At 44.6% G+C, this 27,609-nt stretch overlaps 2 protein-coding genes across 3 annotated transcripts; one reads left to right on the forward strand and one right to left on the reverse strand.

The window, feature by feature from the left end:
* LOC120056119 (serine/threonine-protein kinase tousled-like 1-B) lies at positions 1 to 21,493 on the forward strand. 2 transcript variants are annotated; one of them, XM_039004309.1, is made up of 22 exons: positions 1 to 362; positions 3,127 to 3,242; positions 3,405 to 3,473; positions 3,788 to 3,826; positions 3,941 to 4,016; positions 8,101 to 8,144; positions 9,765 to 9,866; positions 9,962 to 10,048; positions 10,156 to 10,248; positions 14,614 to 14,724; positions 14,815 to 14,951; positions 15,202 to 15,396; positions 15,523 to 15,589; positions 15,695 to 15,792; positions 16,174 to 16,255; positions 16,365 to 16,456; positions 16,551 to 16,640; positions 17,334 to 17,503; positions 17,812 to 17,947; positions 18,046 to 18,157; positions 19,039 to 19,146; positions 19,292 to 21,493. In XM_039004309.1, the coding sequence occupies exons 1-22, from the start codon at positions 236 to 238 to the stop codon at positions 19,439 to 19,441; spliced, it is 2,301 nt and encodes a 766-aa protein (XP_038860237.1). In that variant the 5' UTR covers positions 1 to 235; the 3' UTR covers positions 19,442 to 21,493. The 2 variants fall into 2 exon arrangements, with proteins under 2 accessions (XP_038860237.1, XP_038860238.1); XM_039004310.1 differs by lacking the exon at positions 3,788 to 3,826.
* LOC120055395 (CAP-Gly domain-containing linker protein 4-like) lies at positions 21,032 to 27,445 on the reverse strand. The gene is made up of 9 exons (XM_039003259.1): positions 27,370 to 27,445; positions 26,894 to 27,029; positions 26,523 to 26,718; positions 26,367 to 26,430; positions 25,828 to 25,901; positions 25,550 to 25,713; positions 25,254 to 25,405; positions 22,538 to 22,629; positions 21,032 to 22,372 (listed from the first exon to the last, which is right to left on the reverse strand). The coding sequence occupies exons 1-9, from the start codon at positions 27,443 to 27,445 to the stop codon at positions 22,148 to 22,150; spliced, it is 1,179 nt and encodes a 392-aa protein (XP_038859187.1). The 3' UTR covers positions 21,032 to 22,147.
* Positions 27,446 to 27,609: the final 164 nt, after the last annotated feature.

Consider the following 27,609-nt stretch of genomic DNA (forward strand, 5'->3'; position numbering starts at 1 on the left):
GAACTGATGCTGACAGCCGCTCGATCGATGCAAAGGTTACATTTTATCCTAGCATGCTACTTCAAGACGCATACGCACTGCAGAGCTTACTGAAATATAAATGTTTACAAAAAATGGTAAAAATTAGATTGATTTCCGTGGCTATGTAGCAGTTGCCTGATGGTGGATGCACTTTTGGGATTTCGGATTTGCACGGACGCCCGTGTGTCTGCTCTCTCACTAGTAAAGTGGCTTCATGAGTGTCCAAAGTAACAGTGGAAGTGGTGGTGGAAGTTTGGAGGCGACGCCATCTTGGTCGCAGCTATCCTCGTCCCTAACGATTTCTCAACAACACATAACGGCGACCACCAAGACCAAGGAAGGTAAATTCAGCAACGATGTCATTCGTCGAAGTCTGTTCGATGGGAAATGGATACTGTTTCCAGTTATATCGCCCCAATTCGACGGGAATATGGATGTCAATGGATGCCGCGAATTGATGGCCGAACCTTGTCAGTTACAGTCAGTACAGTAGCTAGCTAACGTTACCTCGCTATAAAGGTGTCAGCACTCAGCTACAGTAGAACAATAGCGATGGAATATTCAGACAGGAGCAGACCGATTGAGTGAAAACAAATAGGACTGAGAGCAGTCTAGACCGCTGGACCGACAGATGGCCAAGCCCAAGGCATTGTTGTTTATGTAGTTAGCTAGTGATGTTGCCGAGACCTCTGATAAACAGCTGTGGGTAGCTAGTTGCCTTTAGTCTTCCGTCGAACAGCAATGCTACTGCAGGTCCATGCGAATCCACTGAGTTATGATGATCAAATTCCTTGTTCTTTGCCAAACAAAGAAGTTTAGGCCAATATTCTGATCACTTCAACATCAGAACAAGAATAGAATGTTGCTGTCATGCAACAGAACTAAAGTCTGTGACTCTGATGCCATCGGAACGGAAGTTTGTCACAGAGGCTCACGTTACTTTAGTATATTAGTGTGTCACAATTGTTACTGTTGCAAAATATTCCAATTGGGATTGTAATAACAATGTAACTATGGCTTCCTGCTGGACTGGGGTCAAGATGAGGCCTGGATGTGGTATTCCTGTGGACATATTTAGTGCTTGTCAGTTGTCAATGCTTTATAACTGTTGTCTGGTTTCACTTTACTTGCACCTCTGTCATAAGGTGTGTGTGTGTGTGTGTGTGTGTGTGTGTGTGTGTGTGTGTGTGTGTGTGTGTGTGTGTGTGTGTGTGTGTGTGTGTGTCAGTGTCAGACATTGAGTTGAAGTTCAGGCCCACAGCTCAGCTGTTGAATCTGAGCTAATGTGCTTGTACCAGTACCCAATACTGACTGCTAAGTCCTATTGGTCACACAGTCTAACATACTGTTGACACCTGATACATACTACAGTACCAGTCAAAAGTTTGGACACCTACTCATTCAAGGATTTTTCTTTATTTTGACTATTTTCTACATTGTAGAATAATAGTGAAGACATCAAAACTATGAAATGACACATGGAATCATGTAGTAACCAAAAAAGTGTTGAACAAATCAAAATATATTTTAGATTCTTCAAAGTAGCCACCCTTTGCTTTGATGACAGCTTTGCACACTTTTGGCGTTCTCTCAACCAGCTTCACCTGGAATGCTTTTCCAACAGTCTTGAAGGAGTTCCCATATATGCTGAGCACTTGTTGGCTGCTTTTCCTTCACTCCGCAGTCCAACTTATCCCAAACCATCTCAGTTGGGATGAGGTTGGGTGAATGTGGAGGCCAGGTCATCTGATGCAGCACTCCATCACTCTCCTTCTTGGTTACATAGCCCTTACACAGCCTGGAGGTGTGTTGGGTCATTGTCCTTTTGAAAAACAAATGATAGTCCCACTAAGCGCAAACCAGATGTGATGGCGTATTGCTGCAGAATGCTGTGGTAGCCATGCTGGTTAAGTGTGCCTTGAATTCTAAATGAATCACTGACAGTGTCACCAGCAAAGCACTATTACTCCTCCATGCTTCACGGTGGGAACCACACATGCAGAGATCCTTTCTCCTACTCTGCCTCTCACAAAGACATGGTGGTTGGAACCAAAAATCTAAGGACAGATTTCCACCGGTCTAATGTCCATTGCTCGCATTTCTTGGCCCAAGCAAGTCTTATTGGTGTTCTTTAGTAGTCGTTTCTTTAACAGGAATTTGACCATGAAGGCCTGATTCACACAGTCCACTCAGAACAGTAGATGTTGAGATGTGTCTGTTACTTGAACTCTGAAGTATTTATTTGGGCTGCGTTTTCTGAGGCTGGTAACTCTAATGAACTTATCCTCTGCAACAGAGGTAACTCTGGGTCTTCCTTTCCTGTGGCGGTCCTCATGAGAGCCAGTTTCATCATAGTTTTGCAACTGCACTTGAAGAAACTTTCAAAGTTCTTGAAATGTTCCGGATTGACTGACCTTCATGTCTTAAAGTAATGATGGACTGTCGTTTCTCTACTTATTTGAGCTGTTCTTGCCATAATATGGACTTGGTCTTTTACCAAATAGGGCTATTTTCTGTATACCAACCCTACCTTGTCACAACACAACTGATTGGCTCAAACGCATTAAGAAGGAATGAAATTCCACAAATTAACATTTAACAAGGGACACCTGTTCATTGAAATGCATTCCAGGTGACTACCTCATGAAGCTGGTTGAGAGAATGCCAAGAGTGTGCAAAACTGTCATCAAGGCAAAGGGTGGCTACTTTGAAGAATCTCAAATATAAAATATATTTTGATTTGTTTGATGCTTTTTTTGGTTACTACATGATTCCATATGTGTTATTTCATAGTTTTATTGTCTTCACTATTATTCTACAATGTAGAAATTGTAAAAAAAAAAAAAAAAAAAAAAATTTGAATGAATAGGTGTGCCCAAACTTTTGACTGGTACTGTAAGTGCTATAGCTTAGTGCTGTCCATAATGTGTTCACTAAATGCAGATAGGCTAAGTTGATGTGGGACTGGTGAGGTGCACTGCACTCAAACCGTTTGCACTTATCTGATGTGCACTTATTTGAAGTGGATAGTAGTGTGAGACAGTCGGATACAGTTTGCTGTACCCTTACATAGCCATATGTAACCTTGTCTTATGTTGTGTTTAGGCCCCATGGAGGAGCTGCACAGCCTGGACCCTCGCAGGCAGGAGCTTCTGGAGGCTAGGTTCATGGGTGCGGTCAGCGGCAACACCGTAGGAAGCAGCGCCAGCGGCGGGGCCAAGGTGACAGACACACCCGTTATTACGCAATTACTATCTCACACATAAATACTATAACGCACACGTGCAAGTTTTTACTCATACCAGACACACCAAAAAGCTTTTTGAATGACAAGCACATGAAAATCACACATTACACTTACACACACTTGTCTGTATGTCCAGGGTCTGGCCAACGAGTGCTCCAACCACAGCTATGGCAGTCTCGGCTCTTCCAGCGACAAAGAGTCAGAGGTGAGACACACACACTATGCAGAGACGATGTCAGTGAGGGACAGGTCTGGCCTAGTTTCAGTGATTAGATGTCACACCATATCACCGACACACAGGTGGCTTACTCGCTGTTTAAAGAAAAGACGCCATTTTGTTTGAGTGGAGACAAGGAAGGCAGGCATTTTGTCTATGTAGCCATTTACATTTTTGGAACCATGGACAGTTAATCAGGAGACTGAATGATATCTTTGTTTGTCCTTGCATGACCCACCTCAATCTTTCTCTTTCCTCCCTCTTTCAACCGTCCTCGCTTTAATGTATCTTTCTCTCCCTAGAACTCTGATATGAAGAGGGGGAGTTCTCCTGCATATTCTGTACGTACTCTTCCTTCCTACTGTCCTACCCCACACACACACACATTCATACACTCTCTTCCTAAGGGGACACGCGAATGTCAGAAAAGTGATTTACTATTTGTTTATTCTCAGACCCCTGAGAAGAAGCACTCTGAGTCGCCCAGAGGAAGGAAGAGGAAAGCTGACATCCAATCGGAGAACAGCCAGGGTATGACACATACATACAGTGCCTTCAGAAAGTATGCACACCCCTTGCAAAAAGGCATTAAAATTGGAAGAAATTTGAGGCAAATCCAAAACAACTCTGAATAGCCTAGTTACACTTTTGACTAAATCTGCTTTAAAATCTATGGCAAGACTTGAAAATGGCTGTCTAGCAATGATCAATAACCAACTTGACAGAGCTTGACTTTTAAAAAGAATAATATGCAAATATTGTACAATCCAGGTGTGCAAAGCTCTTAGAGACTTACCCAGAAAGACTCACAGCTGTAATCGCTGCCAAAGATTATTCTAGCATGTATTGACTCAGGGCTGTGAATACTTATGTAAATAAGATATTTCCATTTAACTAGGCAAGTCAGTTAACCTGTTTGGGCTGCAAGCCCGACACCGCCCACAATATGACAACATCCAGCTCAAAGTGCAGGGCGCGAAATTCAAAAGCTAGTTTTTAAAAATATTTAACTTTCACACATTAACAAGTCCAAGACACCAGATGAAAGATAAACTTCTTGTGAATCAAACCAACATGTCCGATTTTTAAAATGTTTTACAGGGAAGACAAAATATGTACATCTATTAGCTAACCACGTTAGCAAATGACACCACTTTTCTAACTCCATCAGTTTCTTACTCCATCAGGTGCTATCACAAATTCGACCAAATAAAGATATAAATAGCCACTAACCAAGAAACAAATTCATCAGATGACAGTCTGATAACATATTTATTGTATAGCATATTTTTTTTCGAAAAATGTGCATATTTCAGGTATAAATCATATTTTACATTTCAGCTACAAATCAGAAAGTGCACCGAAAGCAGCCATAATATTTACAGACACCAACAGACACCAACGTCAAATAGCTTATTACTCATCATAAAACATTTCCGAAAAATATATAGTTTGCAGCAATTGAAAGATAGGCAACTTGTGATTCCAAACAATATTTCCGATTTATTAAATGTTTTACAGCGAAAACAAAATGTATCGCTATATTAGCGTAGCCACAATAGAGAGACACATTTGGGCGCCCACGACCCGTTCACATGCACGACAGATATATGAAATAACATCATAAAATGAGTCTTACTTTGGCTGATCTTTCATCAGAATGTTGAAACAGGCGTCCTCTGTCCAGATGAGTCGTTGTTTCGTTTCAGAATGAGAAATATCCCTGTTCATTTACCATTTCCAGTAGCCGTGGCCCAACGTAAACACAGTCATACGACGGAACACGGCAAAACTCCCGAATAAAGTTTCAATAATCTGATTAAACTATATTGAAAAAACATACATTACGATGATATGGTCACATATATCCAAAAAAATTCGAGCCGGAGACGTTAGCCGTTTGTTAGGAAGGCAAAACAGAAGTCCATCCCACTTCCTTCAGAATACCGGAAGTGGGCGCTCAGGTCAAAGAAATAGGTTTTTTTCCACCACAGACCAAGAGGAGCAAAAAAATTTATTCTCTGACATCCTCTTTACACCAATAGGAAGGCGTATAGACTGTCAGCAGACTCCTAGGTGTTAAGACCATGTATAGGCATCAGATTGAAAAGAGCATAGATTTCTGACATTTCACTTCCTGGTCAGGAAAAGTGCTGCAGAAGGACTTGTGTTTCACTCAGAGAAATAATTCCAACTGTTTTAGAAACTAGAAAGTGTTTTCTATCCAAAAAGAATAATAATATTCATATTGTACGAGCAAGATTTGAGTAGGAGGCCGTTTGAAATGGGCACGATTTCACTGGCTACTCAACACTTTGCCTTGCAGCCATAAGAAGTTAAGAACAAATTCTTATTTTCAATGACGGCCTAGGAACAGTGGGTTAACTGCCTTGTTCAGGGGCAGAATGACAGATTTTTACCTTGTCAGCTCGGGGATTCGATCTTGCAACCTTTTGGTTAGTAGTACAACGCTTCAATACATTCGCTGAAGTTTTTAAACATGTTTTCACTTTGTCATTATGGGGTCTAGATGGGTGAGGAGAAAAATCTATTTAACCCATTTTGAATTCAGGCTGTAACACAACAAAATGTGGAATAAGTCAAGGGGTATGATAACTTTCTTAAGGCACTGTACCTGTTTTCTATGATTGTGTTTTGTAGTCCTGTCTTGCATTTTATATTTGTATGTGATGTGTGTGTCTTTGTAAAAGAGACCTTGATCTCAACTTGAGTCCCTGTCAAAAATAAATAAATGTTTAAATTAAATAAAACTAAAAACAACAGTCATTATAAACAGGGGTGAAATGATCTGGTCAGGATTTTTAGATTCTCCTTGGTACTTGATTTATTTTAATTTCAAAGTCACTCACTCGCAAGCTCCCTGTCGGTAGTCGGGCCCTTCCATTAGACAATGTATATTCTGAATGTCACATGGTATCACTCAGTTAAACAAGATATATTGAATGTCACATGGTATCACTCAGTTAAACAAGGTAAACTATACATACAAAAGTATGTGGACACCTCTTCAAATTAGTGGATTAGGCTATTTCAGCCACACCTGTTGCTGAAAGGTGTTTAAAATCGAGCACACGGCCATGCAATCTCCATAGACAAACATTGTCAGTAGAATGGCCTTACCGAATAGCTCAGTGACTTTCAACGTGGCACCATCAAAGGATGCCATCTTTCCAACAAGTCAGTCCATTAAATTTCTGCCCTGCTAGAGCTGCCCCGGTCAACTGTAAGTGCTGTTATTCTGAAGTGGAAACATCTAGATGAATGTAACAGTTTAACTTTACGTCCGTCCCCTCGCCCCGACCCGGGCGCGAACCAGGGACCCTCTGCACACATCAACAACTACCACCCACGAAGCATCGTTACCCATCGCTCCACAAAATCCACGGCCCTTGCAGAGCAAGGGGAACCACTACTTCAAGGTCTCAAACCGAGTGACGTAACCGATTGAAACGCTATTAGCGCGCACCACTGTTAACTAGCTAGCCATTTCACATCCGTTACAGATGCAACAATGGTTCAGCCGCGAAGTGGTAGGCCACACAAGCTCACAGAACGGGACCGCCAAGTGCTGAAGCTCATAGTGTGTAAAAATTGTCTGTCTTTGGTTGCAACACTCACTACGAGTTCCAAACTGCCTCTGGAAGCAACATCAGCACAAGAACTGTTCGCCGGGAGCTTCATGAAATGGGTTTCTATGGCCTAGCAGCTGCACACACACACAAGCCTAAGATTACCATGTGCAATGCCAAGCGTCGGCTGGAGTGGTGTAAAGCTCTCCGCCATTGGACTCTGGAGCAGTGGAAACGTGTTCTCTGGCGTGATGAATCATACTTATCCATCTGGCTGTCCGACAGACTAATCATGGTTTGGCGGATGCCAGGAGAAAGCTAACTGCCCCAATGCATAGTGCCAACTGTAAAGTTTGGTGGAGGAGGAATAATGGTCTGGGTCTGTTTTTCATGATTCGGACTAGACCCCTTAGTTCCAGTGAAGGGAAATCTTAACGCTACAGCATACAATTACATTCTAGACGGTTCTGTGCTTCTAACTTTGTGGCAACAGTTTGTCGAAGGCCCTTTCCTGTTTCAGCATGACAATGCCCTCATGCACAAAGCGAGGTCCATACAGAAATTGTTTGTCGAGATCGGTGTGGAAGAACTTGAGTGGCCTGCACAGAGCCCTGACCTCAACCCCATCGGACACCTTTGGCATCAATTGGAACATTGACTGCGAGCCAGGCCTAATCACCCAACATCATTGCCCGACCTCACTAATGCTCTTGTGGCTGAATGGAAGCAAGTCCTGGCAGAAATGTTCCAACATCTAGTGGAAAACCTTCCCAGAAGACTGGAGGCTGTTTTAGCATCAGAGGGGAACCAACTCCATATTAATGCCATTGATTTTGGAATGAGATGTTCGACGAGCAGGTGTCCACATACCTTTGGTCATGTAGTGTATATTCTGAATGTCACTCTCCGTTAAACAAGGTCATTGTTACATTCTGTTGTAAGGTCCCTGGGCTGTGCTAACCTCTGTATCTGTGTTAATGCGTTGCTAACCCACGGTATCTGCTCTGTGTTCTCCTCTACCACAGGGAAGACTTCCACACGGGGGCCCAAGATCAGTGACTACTTTGATGTGAGTGTCGTATTATGTAGTTGTTCCAGACTCGTTATTTATATGCACTTTGTGTTCGCTCTGTGTAAGTTAAACTAAATGTAAGCCTTCCATGGGCCAAGCTGGTTGGTCTTGACTCACAAGATGTCTAGTGAGATGCAGCCTATGTGGAGTTGCCAGAAAATGCTAACATCCTGTTTTCAGGGATACAGTATTTTCAATCTAACTTCCATTTCCCCTGAAAAATGGAAGTAGGGACTCGGCTCAGGCATCTTTCTACGCCTGCTATGTTAGGTTAAGTGAGATGATTGTGATTGGGTCGTGGTGTGATCATTGTGATTGGTTGACATTGTGAATTTCCCAACTTGAAGCATTCTTCTATACGCTATGAAAGTCCCATCTACTTCCTGGATCATGTCCCTTGCTGTTTTAAGAATGGGATTCCACAAATTTGTCCTCAAATGTATGTATGTCCTCAAATATTTGAGAAAGCAGTCATTTAAGATGCATGTAAAATTATATTCCTATTAGTGTATTATTTACCCAATGCCTTTAAGGTTTTCCATAATGAAAAATAAAATGCAATGGAAACCCTTTATTATTATTATAATTATTGTAATAATATATTTATATATTTTTTTCTATTTCTCGTTTTATTTTGAGATTTGTATATATATATGTGTGTATGTGTATATAAAAAATATATATATAAAAATGTTGGTACTTTTTACCCCTTTTTCGTGATATCCAATTGGTAGTTACAGTCTTGTCCCATCGCTGCAACTCCCGTACGGACTCGGGAGAGGCGAAGGTCGAGTGCGTCCTCCGAAACACAATCCAACCAAGCCGCACTGCTTCTTGACACACTACCCGCTTAACCCGTAAGCCAGCTGCACCAATGTGTTGGAGGAAACACAGTACAACTAGCGACTGAAGTCAGCGTGCATTGCCCCCGGCCTGCCACAGGAGTCACTAGAGCGCGATGGGACAAGGACATCCCGGCCAGCCAAACCCTGCCCTAACCCGGACGCCGCTGGGCCAATTGTGCGCTGCCTCATGGGTCTCCCGGTCACGGCCGGCTGCAACACAGCCTGGGATCGAACCTGGGTCTGTAGTGACGGCTCTAGCGCCTTACACTTCGAACACACCGACAGCGTCATTGCATTTTGGTACACCAGAATTACATTCATTTCCAATGAAACGCTGCGTTTGCCTTGCAGTGTTGCAGAGGCAGCTGCAGTGCGTTCATTGTGGTGCATACGTTGGATTTATCGAATGTATGCGTCAAACTATATGTGTAGGCAGCTTGACAGAAATGGTAGCAGAAGGTGAATGTTGAACTTTTGTTGCATACATATCCAGATGATGCTGCGACTATTTTGCGCAACGACGCTGTCGGTGTGTTGGAAGCATTAGACCGCTGCGTCACTTGGGAGAATGGAAAACTTTAATGAAAGCCATTAGGTAGAACAAAATTAATCCACAAATACAAATATAATTGTACATATATCTTAAATGAACGCATTCAAAAACAGTATGGGGCATGATCCAAGAAGTAGGTGGGACTTTCATAGTGTATTGCTGGGCAATATGTATGTGATGTCACTTCCTGTTCCTCACCCTGCTGTTTCCTGTGTGTAGTTCCAGGGAGGGAGTGGCTCCAGTCCGGTGAGGGCTCTACCCCAGTTCCTCCGCTCACCACAGAACTCCCACCACGGTGCTCACTCTGCACCTGGCTCTAACGTATGTATACACACGTGGTAGGACCTTTTTGGGCTTTGGTGTGTGTTTCATCACCTTGTTTATAACAGTGTTGTATGTGTGTTGCCTCTCTGTAGATCAGACAGAACAGCTCCTCTCCTACCAGTCTGTGTTTCGGAGATCACCTGATGAACCACAAAGCCTCCTCCAGCAAGTGTGTTCAGGTAAGACTTGCACACTCTCTCTTTCTTCACACTCTTATCGCATCTTCTTACGCTCCTCATACCTGTCACACTTTTTTCTCACCTACTCCTCTCCTGTCTCTCTCCAGACAGAGTTGACAGGTCTGAAACTGGCTGCTCTAGAGAGCAACAAGAGTCTGGACCTGGAGAAGAAAGAGGGACGCATAGATGACCTGCTTAGGGTGAGTTTAGGTGCTAGTTACGGTACTACAGGTGATGTGTAGAGGTTGTACTAGTTAGGGAACTACAGGTGATGTGTAGAGGTTGTACTAGTGAGGGAACTACAGGTGATGTGTAGAGGTTGTACTAGTGAGGGTACTACAGGTGATGGGTAGAGGTTGTACTAGTTAGGGTACTACAGGTGATGGGTAGAGGTTGTACTAGTTAGGGAACTACAGGTGATGTGTAGAGGTTGTACTAGTTAGGGAACTACAGGTGATGGGTAGAGGTTGTACTAGTTAGGGAACTACAGGTGATGTGTAGAGGTTGTACTAGTTTGGGAACTACAGGTGATGGGTAGAGGTTGTACTAGTTAGGGAACTACAGGTGATGGGTAGAGGTTGTACTAGTTAGGGTACTACAGGTGATGGGTAGAGGTTGTACTAGTTAGGGTACTACAGGTGATGGGTAGAGGTTGTACTAGTTAGGGTACTACAGGTGATGGGTAGAGGTTGTACTAGTGAGGGTACTACAGGTGATGGGTAGAGGTTGTACTAGTGAGGGAACTACAGGTGATGGTAGAGGTTGTACTAGTTAGGGAACTACAGGTGATGTGTAGAGGTTGTACTAGTTAGGGAACTACAGGTGATGTGTAGAGGTTGTACTAGTTAGGGAACTACAGGTGATGGGTAGAGGTTGTACTAGTTAGGGAACTACAGGTGATGTGTAGAGGTTGTACTAGTTAGGGAACTACAGGTGATGGGTAGAGGTTGTACTAGTTCGGGAACTACAGGTGATGTGTAGAGGTTGTACTAGTTAGGGAACTACAGGTGATGTGTAGAGGTTGTAGTAGTTAGGGAACTACAGGTGATGGGTAGAGGTTGTACTAGTTAGGGAACTACAGGTGATGGGTAGAGGTTGTACTAGTTCGGGAACTACAGGTGATCTGTAGAGGTTGTACTAGTTAGGGAACTACAGGTGATGTGTAGAGGTTGTACTAGTTAGGGAACTACAGGTGATGGGTAGAGGTTGTACTAGTTAGGGAACTACAGGTGATGTCTAGAGGTTGTACTAGTTTGGGAACTACAGGTGATGGGTAGAGGTTGTACTAGTTAGGGAACTACAGGTGATGGGTAGAGGTTGTACTAGTTAGGGTACTACAGGTGATGGGTAGAGGTTGTACTAGTTAGGGTACTACAGGTGATGGGTAGAGGTTGTACTAGTTAGGGTACTACAGGTGATGGGTAGAAGTTGTACTAGTTAGGGTACTACAGGTGATGTGTAGAGGTTGTACTAGTGAGGGTACTACAGGTGATGGGTAGAGGTTGTACTAGTGAGGGTACTACAGGTGATGGGTAGAGGTTGTACTAGTGAGGGTACTACAGGTGATGGGTAGAGGTTGTACTAGTTAGGGTACTACAGGTGATGGGTAGAGGTTGTACTAGTGAGGGTACTACAGGTGATGGTATAGGTTGTGCTAGTTAGGGTACTACAGGTGATGGGTAGTACCCTCACCTACAGGTGATGGGTAGAGGTTGTACTAGTTAGGGTACTACAGGTGATGTGTAGAGGTTGTACTAGTTAGGGTACTACAGGTGATGGGTAGAGGTTGTACTAGTTAGGGAACTACAGGTGATGTGTAGAGGTTGTACTAGTTAGGGTACTACAGGTGATGGGTAGAGGTTGTACTAGTTAGGATACTACAGGTGATGGGTAGAGGTACTAGTTAGTGTACTACAGGTGATGGGTAGAGGTTGTACTAGTTAGGGTACTACAGGTGATGGGTAGTACCCTCACCTACAGGTGATGGGTAGAGGTTGTACTAGTTAGGGTACTACAGGTGATGTGTAGAGGTTGTACTAGTTAGGGTACTACAGGTGATGGGTAGAGGTTGTACTAGTTAGGGTACTACAGGTGATGGGTAGAGGTTGTACTAGTGAGGGTACTACAGGTGATGGGTAGAGGTTGTACTAGTGAGGGTACTACAGGTGATGGGTAGAGGTTGTACTAGTGAGGGTACTACAGGTGATGGTATAGGTTGTACTAGTTAGGGTACTACAGGTGATGGGTAGAAGTTGTACTAGTTAGGGTACTACAGGTGATGGTATAGGTTGTACTAGTTAGGGTACTACAGGTGATGGGTAGAAGTTGTACTAGTTAGGGTACTACAGGTGATGTGTAGAGGTTGTACTAGTGAGGGTACTACAGGTGATGGGTAGAGGTTGTACTAGTGAGGGTACTACAGGTGATGGGTAGAGGTTGTACTAGTTAGGGTACTACAGGTGATGGGTAGAGGTTGTACTAGTTAGGGAACTACAGGTGATGGGTAGAGGTTGTACTAGTGAGGGTACTACAGGTGATGGTATAGGTTGTACTAGTTAGGGTACTACAGGTGATGGGTAGAAGTTGTACTAGTTAGGGTACTACAGGTGATGTGTAGAGGTTGTACTAGTGAGGGTACTACAGGTGATGGGTAGAGGTTGTACTAGTTAGGGTACTACAGGTGATGGGTAGAGGTACTAGTTAGGGTACTACAGGTGATGGGTAGAGGTTGTACTAGTGAGGGTACTACAGGTGATGGGTAGTACCCTCACCTACAGGTGATGGGTAGAGGTTGTACTAGTTAGGGTACTACAGGTGATGTGTAGAGGTTGTACTAGTTAGGGTACTACAGGTGATGGGTAGAGGTTGTACTAGTTAGGGAACTACAGGTGATGTGTAGAGGTTGTACTAGTTAGGGTACTACAGGTGATGGGTAGAGGTTGTACTAGTTAGGATACTACAGGTGATGGGTAGAGGTACTAGTTAGTGTACTACAGGTGATGGGTAGAGGTTGTACTAGTTAGGGTACTACAGGTGATGGGTAGTACCCTCACCTACAGGTGATGGGTAGAGGTTGTACTAGTTAGGGTACTACAGGTGATGTGTAGAGGTTGTACTAGTTAGGGTACTACAGGTGATGGGTAGAGGTACTAGTTAGGGTACTACAGGTGATGGGTAGAGGTTGTACTAGTGAGGGTACTACAGGTGATGGGTAGTACCCTCACCTACAGGTGATGGGTAGAGGTTGTACTAGTTAGGGTACTACAGGTGATGGGTAGAGGTTGTACTAGTTAGGGAACTACAGGTGATGGGTAGTACCCTCACCTACAGGTGATGGGTAGAGGTTGTACTAGTTAGGGTACTACAGGTGATGTGTAGAGGTTGTACTAGTTAGGGTACTACAGGTGATGGGTAGAGGTTGTACTAGTTAGGGAACTACAGGTGATGTGTAGAGGTTGTACTAGTTAGGGTACTACAGGTGATGGGTAGAGGTTGTACTAGTTAGGATACTACAGGTGATGGGTAGAGGTACTAGTTAGTGTACTATAGGTGATGGGTAGAGGTTGTACTAGTTAGGGTACTACAGGTGATGGGTAGTACCCTCACCTACAGGTGATGGGTAGAGGTTGTACTAGTTAGGGTACTACAGGTGATGTGTAGAGGTTGTACTAGTTAGGGTACTACAGGTGATGGGTAGAGGTTGTACTAGTTAGGGTACTACAGGTGATGGGTAGAGGTACTAGTTAGGGTACTACAGGTGATGGGTAGAGGTTGTACTAGTGAGGGTACTACAGGTGATGGGTAGTACCCTCACCTACAGGTGATGGGTAGAGGTTGTACTAGTTAGGGTACTACAGGTGATGTGTAGAGGTTGTACTAGTTAGGGTACTACAGGTGATGTGTAGAGGTACTAGTTAGGGTACTACAGGTGATGGGTAGAGGTTGTACTAGTGAGGGTACTACAGGTGATGGGTAGTACCCTCACCTACAGGTGATGGGTAGAGGTTGTACTAGTTAGGGTACTACAGGTGATGTGTAGAGGTTGTACTAGTGAGGGTACTACAGGTGATGGGTAGAGGTACTAGTTAGGGTACTACAGGTGATGGGTAGAGGTTGTACTAGTTAGGGTACTACAGGTGATGTGTAGAGGTTGTACTAGTGAGGGTACTACAGGTGATGTGTAGAGGTTGTACTAGTGAGGGTACTACAGGTGATGGGTAGAGGTACTAGTTAGGGTACTACAGGTGATGGGTAGAGGTTGTACTAGTGAGGGTACTACAGGTGATGGGTAGTACCCTCACCTACAGGTGATGGGTAGAGGTTGTACTAGTTAGGGTACTACAGGTGATGGGTAGAGGTTGTACTAGTGAGGGTACTACAGGTGATGGGTAGAGGTTGTACTAGTGAGGGTACTACAGGTGATGGGTAGTACCCTCACCTACAGGTGATGGGTAGAGGTTGTACTAGTGAGGGTACTACAGGTGATGGGTAGTACCCTCACCTACAGGTGATGGGTAGAGGTTGTGTACTGTTGTGCGTTGATACATGTATTGTTTTCCCTCCAGGCCAACTGTGACCTGAGGAGACAGATTGATGAACAGCAGAAACTCCTGGAGAAATACAAGGAGAGACTGAACAAATGCATCACCATGAGCAAGAAACTACTCATAGAGAAGGTGTTGTTTTGTTCGTGTGGATGTCTGTTACTGACACAAGCCCATGTGCGATTGTGTGTGTGTAACTGGCGTTTATTTGTGTGTATGTAGAGCACCCAGGAGAAGCAGTCGTGCAGAGAGAAGAGCATGCAGGACCGTCTCAGACTGGGTCACTTCACCACTGTACGACATGGAGCCTCCTACACTGAACAGTGGACCGACGGATACGCATTCCAGAACCTTGTCAAGTGAGAATACACACACTTCACAAACCCACATATAATATACTGTATGTACATGGGTCTGCTCTCCAGAGCATAATGAAACGATAACATTTCCTATGACCTGTTATGTGTGATATGACCTTCCTATGACCTGTTGTGTGATATGACTTTCTTATGACCTGTTATATGTGATTACTTTCTTATGACCTGCTATAACACTTTATAACCCCCCCCCCCCCCCCCACACACACACACACACACACTCTGTGTGTAGGCAGCAGGAGGGTATCAACCAGCAGAGAGAGGAGATCGAGCGTCAGAGGAAGCTGCTAGCCAAAAAGAAGCCTCCCAACCCCTCCTCCTCCCCCTCCCTCTCCTTAGCAACCACCTCCGAACCCAAACAACGCAAAGCCAAGGTTGTAAACGGCAATGACCCCGACCCCTTCCTCAAACCCTCCCTGCCTCAGATGTGAGTACACACACACACTGAGGGACACACACACTTGTACATACAGGCATGCATGCGCATGGGCAGATGGATACACATGCTTTTGCGTTGTTGGTGCAGTGACGTTTATCACCGGGTTTTTTTTAGGTTGACTCTGGCTGAGTATCATGAGCAGGAGGAGATCTTCAAGCTTCGCCTGGGACACCTGAAGAAGGTTGGTTTCACTATGAACACAAACATGTTTGTTAAAAGTACTATTGTCTGAATCCCAAAATGAATAAGATTGACTGTCTGAGTAATGTGGTTGACTGTCTCTCAGGAGGAGGCTGAGATCCAGGCAGAGCTGGAGAGGTTGGAGAGGGTGAGGAACCTCCACATCCGAGAGCTAAAGAGGATCAACAATGAGGACAGCTCATCGTAAGTACAGGACAGGAAGACGCAATCATATAGAAGTCCTGACCCCAGCACTGTCTCCTGGTTCAAAACCCATCCCTAGTGCCTACCTATCCGTAGGCCAGTAGCTATAGTGTGGCTGACTGCCCAGTTCATACTTTCTAGGTATTCAAAAGATAATAATTGTAATATATGCCATTTAGCAGACACATTTATCCAAAGCAACTTTATGTGTGTATACATTTTATATATGGATGGCCCAAGCGGGAATCGAACCCACGACCCTTGGCATTGCAAGCGCCATGCTCCACCGACTGAGCCACAGCTCTTGTAGGTGTTATGTGGGTAAACTATCCCTTTATGCTATAGGAAGCAGCCTGTTCAGTCTTTCTGTCTGTCTGTCAGGTTTAAAGACCACCCCACTCTGAATGAGAGGTACCTGCTGCTGTATCTGCTGGGCAGAGGAGGCTTCAGTGAAGTCTATAAGGTATGGATTGTCTGCTGGTATGTGCTTGTGAATGATTAGTAAGTGATTCTAGATCCATACTGTACCTGTGCTTGTGAGTGTTTGTCTGATGTGTGTTCTGTGTCTTCAGGCCTTTGACTTGTTTGAGCAGCGCTACGTAGCCGTTAAAATCCACCAACTCAACAAGAACTGGAGAGAGGAGAAGAAGGAGAACTACCACAAGTATGAGACGCAGAATTTACAACCAAGTTTACATCCAAGTTCTAAACGTTATTTGACCAGACTTGCTTACACACAATATTGTTTTCTGTCCCAGGCATGCCTGTAGAGAATACCGGATACACAAACAGCTGGACCATCCCAGAATAGTCAAACTCTACGACTACTTCTCCCTGGATACAGACACGTAAGTGACATTTTACCCCAAACCTAGTACAGTTCTTTCACATCAGTGCCGATGAAGGAGAGGAAGCCATTTTAGACTGTTGAGATGCCTCTTAGGTTATAGTTAATGGACTCCATTGTCTTCTCTGTTTCTCTTGCTCACGCTCTTTCTCTGTTTTTCTCCTGTGGTGGAATTATTGTAATCAAAAGGAGAGACTTTTAGATTTCTTCAAAACAATCTAACTTAATTATTTAATTAGTGCAGTAATGGAGCTGGTCGGTAATCACCCCTGGAGGTGATCACTGAGAACTCAACAAGCTGGTTTGAGCCAAAGCCTTTTATAGCAAAGTCCATCCTCCTTCAATCTACATGACAAACAACAGATGTATGGAATGGGTCAAAAGGTTAAGATTTGTATGAAAGATGCTTATAATTCACAGCAGAAAGTATCGGCTGTAAAAACTGTTCTCATTGTGTAGAAACCAGGGTCTGGCCCCGAGACATCTCCCTGGTATCACCCAAAGACATCATAAATCTCCTGTCAGTGTTGAATCTCCCAGAGGGCCACTTTCAGTTCACACAAACACAATAGAGTTATGAGAACCCTCTATTCTGTTGCAAAAACAACCATTTGATGCAATTACAGCATTATAACATAATCTTGCAATTTTGCTCTCACGCTTTCTCTTTCTGTCTCTTTCTCTCTGTCTTTAGGTTCTGTACGGTTCTAGAGTTTTGTGAGGGGAACGACTTGGACTTCTATCTGAAACAGAACAAGCTGATGTCAGAGAAGGAGGCGCGGTCTATCGTCATGCAGATAGTCAACGCCCTGCGATACCTCAACGAGATCAAACCCCCCATCATACACTACGACCTCAAACCAGGTACACACACACCACAGGAGGCTGCTGAGGGGAGGACGGCTCATAATAATGTCTGGAACGGAGTAAATGGAATGGCATCAAACACCTGGAAACCATGTGTTGGATGTATTTGATACCATTCCACTGATTCCACTCTAGTCATTACCACAAACCCGTCCTCCCCAATTAAGGTGCCACCAACCTCCAGTGACACACACACTACAACCTCAAACCAGCCACACACATACACACACACTCGTTCACACAGTGACTCATGTTTGTGTAGGTGACATACACACATACTCAACCCACGCCTCTTGTCTGTGTAGGTAATATCTTGCTGGTGGATGGGACTGCATGTGGAGAGATAAAGATCACAGACTTTGGGCTGTCTAAGATCATGGATGATGACAACTATGGTGTGGATGGCATGGACCTCACCTCACAGGGAGCTGGCACATACTGGTGAGACACGGACACACACACACGACACGACACACAAATAGTTGTATTAGGTTTTTTTCTATTGTATATTGCTTTCTTCATGTTTTCCTCTTGTCCAGGTACCTTCCCCCAGAGTGTTTTGTAGTGGGCAAGGAGCCTCCTAAGATCTCTAACAAGGTGGACGTCTGGTCGGTCGGGGTCATCTTCTTCCAGTGCCTCTATGGACGGAAAGTAAGCATTCACACTCATTAGGGTACCTCTGAAGTGTACTAATTTTATTTTTCTCAGTGATCAGGGCCTAAAATTAACACCTGCCAAATGCGGGTAGATTTTGGCATTGGCGGGTAAGATGTCTATTTCACCAGCCACGTTGGCGGGTGGTCAGGTGATCAGGGCTTCACAGTTTGAGCATTTCACTCGCATTTGTGAATAAAAAAAACGTGAATTATGATCAAATTTATAGTCAAATAAATACTGCAGTAGCTGTTTTCAAAGTATTTCTGCCGTTTTGTTTCATAGCTGGTAATTTAATCGCACAAAGTCAAAGAACTACGAATCCTATATAGCCTATCCCACATTGCGCTACAAAACTTCCTGGCTGGGGGCACGTGAAGAGTTGGGTGAAAGATTCATTTTTAGAAGCATAAAAGTTGGTCTAATTTACTTAAAGCAAAAATCTACTGAAATGAGACTTTGTCCTTATGTTTCTTGGCTATTTCCATTGTTTTGTTCACAAGCGAGGTTGTTTTTCTATGTTTGAGTTTCTACTGTTAGGGAGAGAAGACAATGCTTCCACTAACTAGTCAGACTCAATCTCACAGGAACAAACATGACTGGAGGTTACCTCCCGCCCTTAAAGGGGCAGGTGAACATTTTTGTCTCATCTGTGACATTTCGGTTAAAAGACTCAGGTCACAAAAAATGAAATTAAACAATATACCACATTACTTCTTATTAATAATGCATTTATTGTTTTAGAAAGATTGCAAAGCATGCTCATCTGTAATTTTTTGTAAAATAATTTACCACAGTGGTTGGTGGATCAAAAGCTGAATTTTAGGCCCAGTCAGTGATACCTCAGTTTTGTTTTAACTGTGTGTGTGTTCATGCAGCCATTTGGCCATAACCAGTCTCAGCAGGACATCCTTCAGGAGAACACCATCCTCAAAGCCACCGAGGTCCAGTTCCCTGCCAAGCCCCAGGCCAGCACAGAGGCCAAGGTGACTCATACTCACTCTGAATTGTACACTCGTCAGGACATGTCTGAATGTGACTAGGACAGACAAAGCATGAGAAGCTGATCCATATTCTATAGATGAACTAACATCTCTCGCTCCATCTTTCTTCTCTATCTCTCCTTGTCAGGCGTTTATCCGGCGCTGTCTGGCCTACCGTAAGGAGGCTCGTTTCGACGTTCACCAGCTGGGCACTGACACGTACCTCCTCCCTCACATGAGACGCACCAACTCCTCAGGCTCCCTTCAGCCCGCCTCCTCCTCAATCTCCTCCTACTGACTGGCTGATGGACATGACTGACAGGCCCACCGGCCAATCCTATAGCAGAACTGATCCTAATATGGGAAATGGAGTGGTGTTGGGTATTCAGAATCCCCCAGCCACTGTGAAAGGGACGTGAATTTGTTTGGCTGAATAGAATGGAATGGATGACACGTGAGACAGGGAAAGAGAAAGACAGAGTGGAGGTGGAGACACTTTGCTAATGTTTCCAAGTAGCTTTGCAGAAACGTTGCACTTTGTTCTGATCTTGAAGGTGTACATGGTTTACAGAGAGAGAGAGAGAGAGAGGAAGGAAGAGAAGCTCTACCCCTTGTGCATGCCATTGGACATGCTGTGTCTGTTGCCATGGGGACTTAAGTGGGGCTAGGCCACACCCCTTGCTAGTGTTGAACTGGGCTCTTATTGGTGGAGAGGTAAACTGTAAACAAAAAGCAACACGTTTTGTTGTTTATTGGAATCCCCATCAGAAGTCCATTCCTAAATAGACCACTAGCTTCTACTATAGAAGGCACTTCCTGTAGATCTGAAGGGATTGGATAGGCATTAAACTATCTGCACCTTGTGCCTGGATAGGCCAAGTGGAATGTTCTCCATATTGCTTAGACCTCTGCAGTCAGTTCAGATCTACACCAGTATGTTGGTGCTAGAGATCGATTTGGGATGTGGCTTGAATCCCCAGAATAGATCAGTTGGTTTGCCAGACTCACAGTAAACCTTGGACTAAATTGCACTTATAATCAAGATGATTTGGTTTCATGGACATGACTTTTTGAAATAGTCCTGGACTAAGGCTAAGCCTCAGTCCCAGACTGTCGGACAGAAGCTCATATTTAATATGTTCATAAAGTCACGTTTTTAGAACTTGAATCAAGAATGAAATCTACTCCTGGATGAATATAATCTGGCTGTGTGAAAGAAGTTGGTTTTAGGCAGTTTAGGTCCTCCGTGGATCCATCCCTCTACAATGTGCTGAGTGCTAGGCCTGTTCAGGCAATGAAGTCTGTTTAGCAGAACACAATGAAACCATATAAGGATCAGCGTTATTGTAAAGATTAAGGTTTCAATACTCAAATCATCTGGAGGAAATTCAATGTACATTTCATGTGTAGGACTGACATATCTGCAATCTCAGTCTGTACAGAGGGTCAAACACACTCAATTGACTGAACTCTCACTAGGCAGTGCCCCGTTTGCACCTGTTTTCTCAAATAAATAAAAGACAAAACGCCTAGAAACATAATTCTCTTATTTCCCACTTTTCTTTGAAATTGTACCCTTCCCTTCCTCTGTTTTATTGTCTATTCTAGATGGGAAATAACAGGTGAAACGTTGAGCACATGCAAGTTTCTCATGTATCCTTGTTCATTTGTGCTCCGAAAGGCATTTTTATTTTGCTGCTATATAGATGTGGCTTTTAGTTAAGATCTATCTGTATGAGATAACTCAGGTACAGATAGTGCAGACCCGTGCGAACAGGAACACTCTAGGGCCCTGAAGTGTATAGCCTACTCTTTAGGGGCCCTTTGAAGTGTACACTCCACTGTGGTGAGAAGAATAATGCTTCTGTATGCCAGGAGTTCCAATAATGTCAAAATGTTTTACCACAGCAATGTTTATTAGTAGTCTGGAAACCATGTGTCATATATATATATATATAAAGTTGTATAAAACTGTTCATGACATATATGAAGGAAAAGCGCAGTTTGATGAAGGCTCTCTTCTGTTCACTAACACTTTACTTGAAGTCTGTCATAAGGCCTGCGTAACACTGACATAACAGGTGTCATAAGGAGTTATTACAGCATATTGGTAGTGTGCCGAATGTAAAGTGTTTATATTGGAAGACTGTGGAGCGTTAAACAGACGCCACTTGTGTTTCAGATTGGGCTTAGTGTGAACATCATGGCAGACCATAAAGCAGGAGCCACAGCAGTTCAACACCATGTAAACAGGTTTCACCACTGTCTGATACATACAGATACGAGAATGAATGGGAGGCAATGTCAGGTCCTGTCATTCATATGCAATAAAGATTGCCCTACCAAGGTCGCCGCCTTTGGTTTGTGCGCATAATGTCTCCCACAGACAACACACGTTTATCTATAAAAGTTTTTCCTGATCCAAGACTTGGATCGGTCAGATGCAGTAGTGGTCAGTTACACCTGATGAAAGCATGGCAGACAGATGCCATTTGTCAAAAGGCTGGGAGGTCAGTTACAACCATAGACTTGAATAACATCGCATCATTCTATCTGTTCCATTATGGCGTCTGTGAGCATCTCCATTTTGAACTAATCAACTTTCATCTACGAGATGGCAAAAAGGGTGCATACTGCCACCTAGAGTGTGTTGTTTGAACAGATAAAAAGCCAAGGTTGGAGATTTACTGCCACCTGGAGTTATGGAATGTTTCCTCACTAGTATAATTCATTGGCTGATCCCTCCTGATGACCTGGATGGAATAATCTGATCCTTCCTTAACCCATAGGAGGTCCCACCCAGTTGAAGTCCTCAATGGCGCTGCCTATACTAAAACAAGTCCTTTCTCTATAGTTACATGCTGGAAGATTGAAGAAGGCTTCTTCAGCATGTTGTCTAGTGAGTATACACTCATCAGGAGAGAAAGGGGAAAATGTAAGGCTGTGGATTGAGTGATTAGGAGAGGAGTGCCAGGCCAGTCCAGGGGTATGTGATGGCGCAATGTCAGTCCAGTCCAGGGTTCTCCACTGTAGTCTTGTCTCTGGGTCCTCCTGGCTCTGAATGGACCTGAGCTCTAATGTCCATCTGGTTCCAGGTCCTTCTGAGCCCTTTCCTGCTCCTACTCCCAACGCTCTGGCTGCTCCTCCCCATTGCCACTGCAGAGCTCCCCGGCCCAGAGTCACTAGAGTCACCCTCCTCTGGAGGTTTGAAGCGGGATGATTGAGAGAGCTGTGGTGGGGAGAAATGATATTGCATAATATCACTATTACTGTAGTGACAGTTACATTATTACTATCACTTTTACTATTAATGTAGGCCTGCTAGTAGTTTAATCATTGATTAATTAATCAACTACAAGCCTTTCTACATACTGTGTGTGTGGTGAACGCTCACCTTTCTGATCCCCGTGATGGTGGTGAATGTTCCATGGTTGGGCTTACACCTGAAGTACCTGTTACCATGGAGACTGCCTTCATTTTCTCCACCTAAAGTTGAATAGGAACAGGTGTTACCAGGGCTGGCTCCAGGAATAAGCAACATAAGTGGCCCCCCCAAAGTAAGAAATGTATAAGTATTATTTAAAAAATTAGAAGCTCAGTCGAGGTCTCAACATACTGTTGAGAGTTAAAATAGTAGAATACACAAGGTGCAAGTTCAATATGTGTTTGTGCATCAGCAATCTTTCTCTTATGTCAGTCACAAAGTCACACACTTGCCATGTCAGCTAACAATTTGTAGATTGGTAAATTAGCCAGCTATCTAAACTTGTAATCATAGCCGAATACCGACCAGGCACGCAGGGCATGTGCCCAGAGGCCCTGAACTCCAAAGGACCCCCATTGAATTTGTTAGTCGCTCTCACTTTGATACACTACATGACCAAAAGCATGTGGACACCTGCTCATCGAACATCTCATTCCAAAATAATGGGCATTAATATGGAGTTGGTCCCACCTGTGTTGCCATAACAGCCTCCACTCTTCTGGGAAGGTTTTTCACTAGATGCTGGAACATTGCTGCAGGGACTTGCTTCCATTCAGTCACAAGAGCATTAGTGAGATCGGGCACTGATGTTGGGCGATTAGGTCTGGCTTGCAGTCGGCGTTCCAATTAATCCCAAAGCTGTTCGATAGGGTTGAGGTCAGGGCTCTGTGCAGGCCAGTTAAGTTCTCCCACACCGATCAACAAACCTCGTTTTGTGCACGTGGGTATTGTCATGCTGAAAGGAAGGAAAGGGCTTTCCCGAACTGTTGCCACAGAATCATCTAGAATGTTATTGCATGCTGTAGCGTTAAGATTTCCCTTCACTGCAACTAAGAGGCCTAGTCCGAACCATGAAAAACAGCCCCCAGACCATTATTACTCCACTATTATTACTTATTTATTTAATTTATTTGTTACATGCGCCGAATACGTAGACCTTATAGTGAAATGCTTACTTACAAGCCCTTAACCAACAATGCAGCTTTAAGAAAAATAAGTGTTAAGTAGAAAATAAAAGTATCAAATAATTAAACAGCAGCAGTAAAACAATAGTGAGGCTATATACAGGGGGTACCGGTACAGAGTCAATGTGCGGGGGCACAGGTTAGTCGAGGTAATATATAGGTAGAGTTAGTGACTGCATAGATAATAAACAAAGAGTAGCAGCAGTGTAAGAAGGGGGGGGAGCAATGCAAATAGTCTGGGTAGTAGCCCTTTGATTAGATGTTCAGGAGTCTTATGGCTTGGGGGTAGAAGCTGTTAAGAAGCCTCTTGGACCTAGACTTGGTGCTCCGGTACCGCTTGCCGTGCGGTAGCAGAGAGAACAGTCTATGACTAGGGTGGCTGGAGTCTGACAATTTTTAGGACATTCCTCTGATACCGCCTGGTATAGAGATCTTGGATGGCAAGAAGGTTGGCCCCAGTGATGTACTGGGCCGTACGCACTACACTCTGCGGTCGGAGGCCGAGCAGTTGCTATACCAGGCAGTGATGCAACCAGTCAGGATGCTCTCGATTGTGCAGCTGTAGAACCTTTTGAGGATCTGAGGACCCATGCCAAATCTTTTCAGTCTCCTGAGGGGGTATAGGTTTTGTCGTGCCCTCTTTATGACTGTCTTGGTGTGTTTGGACAATGATAGTTTGTTGGTGATGTGGACACCAAGGAACTTGAAGCTCTCAACCTGCTCCACTACAGCCCCATTGATGAGAATGGGGGCGTGTTCGGTCCTCCTTTTCCTGTACTCCACGATCAGCTCCTTTGTCTTGATCACGTTGAGGGAGAGGTTGTTGTCCTGGCACCACACGGCCAGGTCTCTGACCTCCTCCCTATAGGCTGTCTCATTGTTGTCGGTGATCAGGCCTACCACTGTTGCGTCATCGGGAAACTTGATGAGTGTTGGGGTCGTGCCTGGCCATGCAGTCATGAGTGGACAGGGAGTGCAGGAGGGGACTGAGCACGCACCCCTGAGGGGCCCACGTGTTGAGGATCAGCGTGGCGGATGTGTTGTTATCTACCCTCACCACCTGGGGGCGGCCCATCAGGAAGTCCAGGATCCAGTTGTAGAGGGAGGTGTTTAGTCCCAGGGTCCTTAGCTTAGTGATGAGCTTTGATAGTGTTAAACGCTGAGTTGTAGTCAATGAATAGCATTCTCACATAGGTGTTCCTTTTGTCCAGGTGGGAAAGGGCAGTGTTGAGTGCAATAGAGATGGCATCATCCATGGATCTGTTGGGTCGGTATACAAATTGGGTGGGTCTAGGGTGCATGAAAACATGCATTAGCCTAACATCAATGGTTTGATATTTGAGAATAATTATTTCTAACATCGATAGAGCCTAAACTTTCTAGCACTGTTTTTGAACTGACGCAGTAGGGATAATAAGGGAGTGGTTTGTGACAGACAAGAGCAGCCGCTCACCTATATGTCAGCTCATACCACAGTTACACCTCCAACACCACCAAAACATCTGCTATGCGGATGTCGACCAATGCTGGTTAATGCTCTGATTGAATCCAGGCCTTATTTACCAGTATATTTGGTGTTACTGTCACAGTTGTCATGGTGATGAGAATGCCAGACATTCACACACACCATAAATACACACACTGCGCACACACAAACTCACTGGATGTGTCCAATTCCACTCCGATATAGATGTCTGTAGACTCAGTGTTTTCCAGTGGTCCGATAAACCTCACAGCTCCTCTTCTCCTCTCCTCTCCTCGCCTCCTTCTCTCCAGCACTACACGGTCATTCACACACAGACGGTGCTTCTTCCTGATATGCACATGCATGCACGAACGGACATACGCACCACACACAGTTAAGTTCTTTAAATCACAATTATTGTGAAATTAGTCATTAATACAGTATAATACGGTAATAAACAGAAGAGAAACTAAAGCAAGAATAGAAGTGTACCTGGTGGTTAATGCCCTGGGGTCCAGCCCTCCTGCTGCTTGGACTGTGGACGAGGAGTCAGGACAGTCTGGGGCCAGACACCACCTCTCCTCCTCTTTTGTCTCGTCCATCTCTCCCCTCAGAGGTCCACATGAGGCACTTCTCCTTAGGACTTTCTCTCTTTTCTGCTCACAAACAACAATATCAATGACCACAAACAAACCACCACAAAAACAGCTCATCATAAAGGCTGTGACATCCTCATGTGTCCATTGTGAAGTATGATAATGAGGTCCAACCTTCAGCGTGTGTTTTCGGTCCGATGTCTGTCCACCCTGCTCAGACGACAGGTTGCCCTTCTCCCTCCTCCTGACTGAAACACAAACACACACAATGTCCTGACATGGTGAGCACACAGCAAAGACAGACTGAAGCTTCACATTCTCCTTGGTCATAATTTCAATGAATAAAACAGACATTCCAATTCAAAGCACTGCTTCATTATGTAAAACGATTGACACCTCTTTCTCTGGGAATGCTGCCACTATGGGAGGAGTGAGGCATGATGGGTAGGGGTTGTGATCCCAGAGCTTCTACAGAGGGTAGAATAAGACTGTTGTTGTCTTCTTGTCTCCTTTCTCCCCCTCTCGTCTTCCCCCTCTCATCTCTCCTGCCTTCCTTTCCTCTCCTCTCATCTTCTCCTGGATCCTCCTTCTCATACTCTTTCACACAGGGCAGAACTGCTGTCTGACACACAGAGAGAGAGGTTGGGGTTGTTTGTGTGTATATGTTTACGTGAGTGTTGACTTGTGAGAGAGATAATGTGTGTCATACATACCTGTCTCCTCTGAGGGGTGAGGTTGTGAAGGGGGACCAGAGGAGGGAGGCAGGGGGGTGTGGTGCTAAAGGACAGAGGGGGGAGGCAGGGGGGTGTGGTGTTAGAGCACAGGCTGCCCCTCCCAGAGCTGTATAAGGAGGACACACTGGGGGAGACACTGGCTGGGGGAGAGGGGAGGTAAGGGGAGGAGGCGGCGGCGAGAGAGATGGAGGGGAGGCAGGAGAAGGGAGAGGTGGAGTTGGTCTGGGATCTGTTGGAATCTGATGGACCCACGGGAGCAGCCGGAGCAGTGGACAGAGAGCACATCAGCTCCTCTATTCGGACCCTCTGGACCTCTACGGTCCTGTGCAGACTAAGATATGAGAGGAGGCGCGCACACACACACAGCAGAGTTAAGCAAAGGTCAGACAAACTCAACCGAAACAGTAAATGGTTAACTTTCTCATAGAGGAGGCAGCTGAAAACTGGTGTGAATCAGGCATGTGACAGTGGGAATTTGTTTGATACAACAGGCCTATGGTTCTCACCGTTGATTCTCGCGCAGTATCTCGGCTATACTCGAGCACAGGTGCACTGCACCTCTCCTCGAACCATTGATGAAGAACAGGACAGCTTGCGAGGCGACCTCCTTGTCCTCCTCAAGACCCCCTGCCGAACTGCCCACTTGGTATAGGAAGGCAGAAATAATACAGTAGTAGAAAACTATTTGTCTATCACTTTATTACCTTTACTCAGTGGTTTTGTGGCAGTTATTTCAGCACAGCAAACGTGTAGCACAACACACAAATAGCTTACACAAATTGTCCCCATCACAGGTGTTCCTATTAAAAAATGACTAGCTATATCGAATGTAGGCTACTTTACCAGTTTGACATGGTTTAGTGACGTTAACTTTAATCAAATCTTTCGTATTCAAAGAAAAGCATAACTTCCAAAGCTGTAGCCTAGGTACCCGTGCGAGTCCCACCACGACTGAGTGAGCTCCAAATCAATGTTTCCATACCTGTCTGGGACGCACGCGAGTCAAGGTCCGAATCCAACGACCAGGTTCGGTTTCTACTGCGCTCGCGACCACTCATATCCCAGTTCTCTCAATTACAAATGTCTATTGATTTGTTATTGTACTACTCTACTGTAAGCCATGTGTTGCGTTTTTTCACTAACCCTAGCCGACGTAACTCCACTTGGGGTGCGTAACACCCAATGGAACGCACAGGTGCGCTCGGTTGGCTCGCAATAGTAC

The sequence above is a fragment of the Salvelinus namaycush genome, chromosome 11 (genome assembly GCF_016432855.1).
Source record: "Salvelinus namaycush isolate Seneca chromosome 11, SaNama_1.0, whole genome shotgun sequence".
Taxonomy (NCBI): Eukaryota; Metazoa; Chordata; class Actinopteri; order Salmoniformes; family Salmonidae; genus Salvelinus; species Salvelinus namaycush.

Excerpts from the sequence above, each read along its gene's own strand:
- LOC120056119 (XM_039004309.1), top strand. The coding sequence starts at position 236 with ATGAGTGTCCAAAGTAACAGTGGAAGTGGTGGTGGAAGTTTGGAGGCG. Across the intron at positions 363-3,126 it reads GACCACCAAGACCAAGGAAG|GCCCCATGGAGGAGCTGCAC; the intron begins GTAAATTCAGCA and ends TGTTGTGTTTAG. Across the intron at positions 16,641-17,333 it reads TTCTCCCTGGATACAGACAC|GTTCTGTACGGTTCTAGAGT; the intron begins GTAAGTGACATT and ends CTCTGTCTTTAG.
- LOC120055395 (XM_039003259.1), bottom strand. The coding sequence starts at position 27,445 with ATGAGTGGTCGCGAGCGCAGTAGAAACCGAACCTGGTCGTTGGATTCG. Across the intron at positions 26,719-26,893 it reads ATACTGCGCGAGAATCAACG|TCTGCACAGGACCGTAGAGG; the intron begins GTGAGAACCATA and ends CTCATATCTTAG. Across the intron at positions 25,714-25,827 it reads ACCGAAAACACACGCTGAAG|AAAAGAGAGAAAGTCCTAAG; the intron begins GTTGGACCTCAT and ends GTTTGTGAGCAG.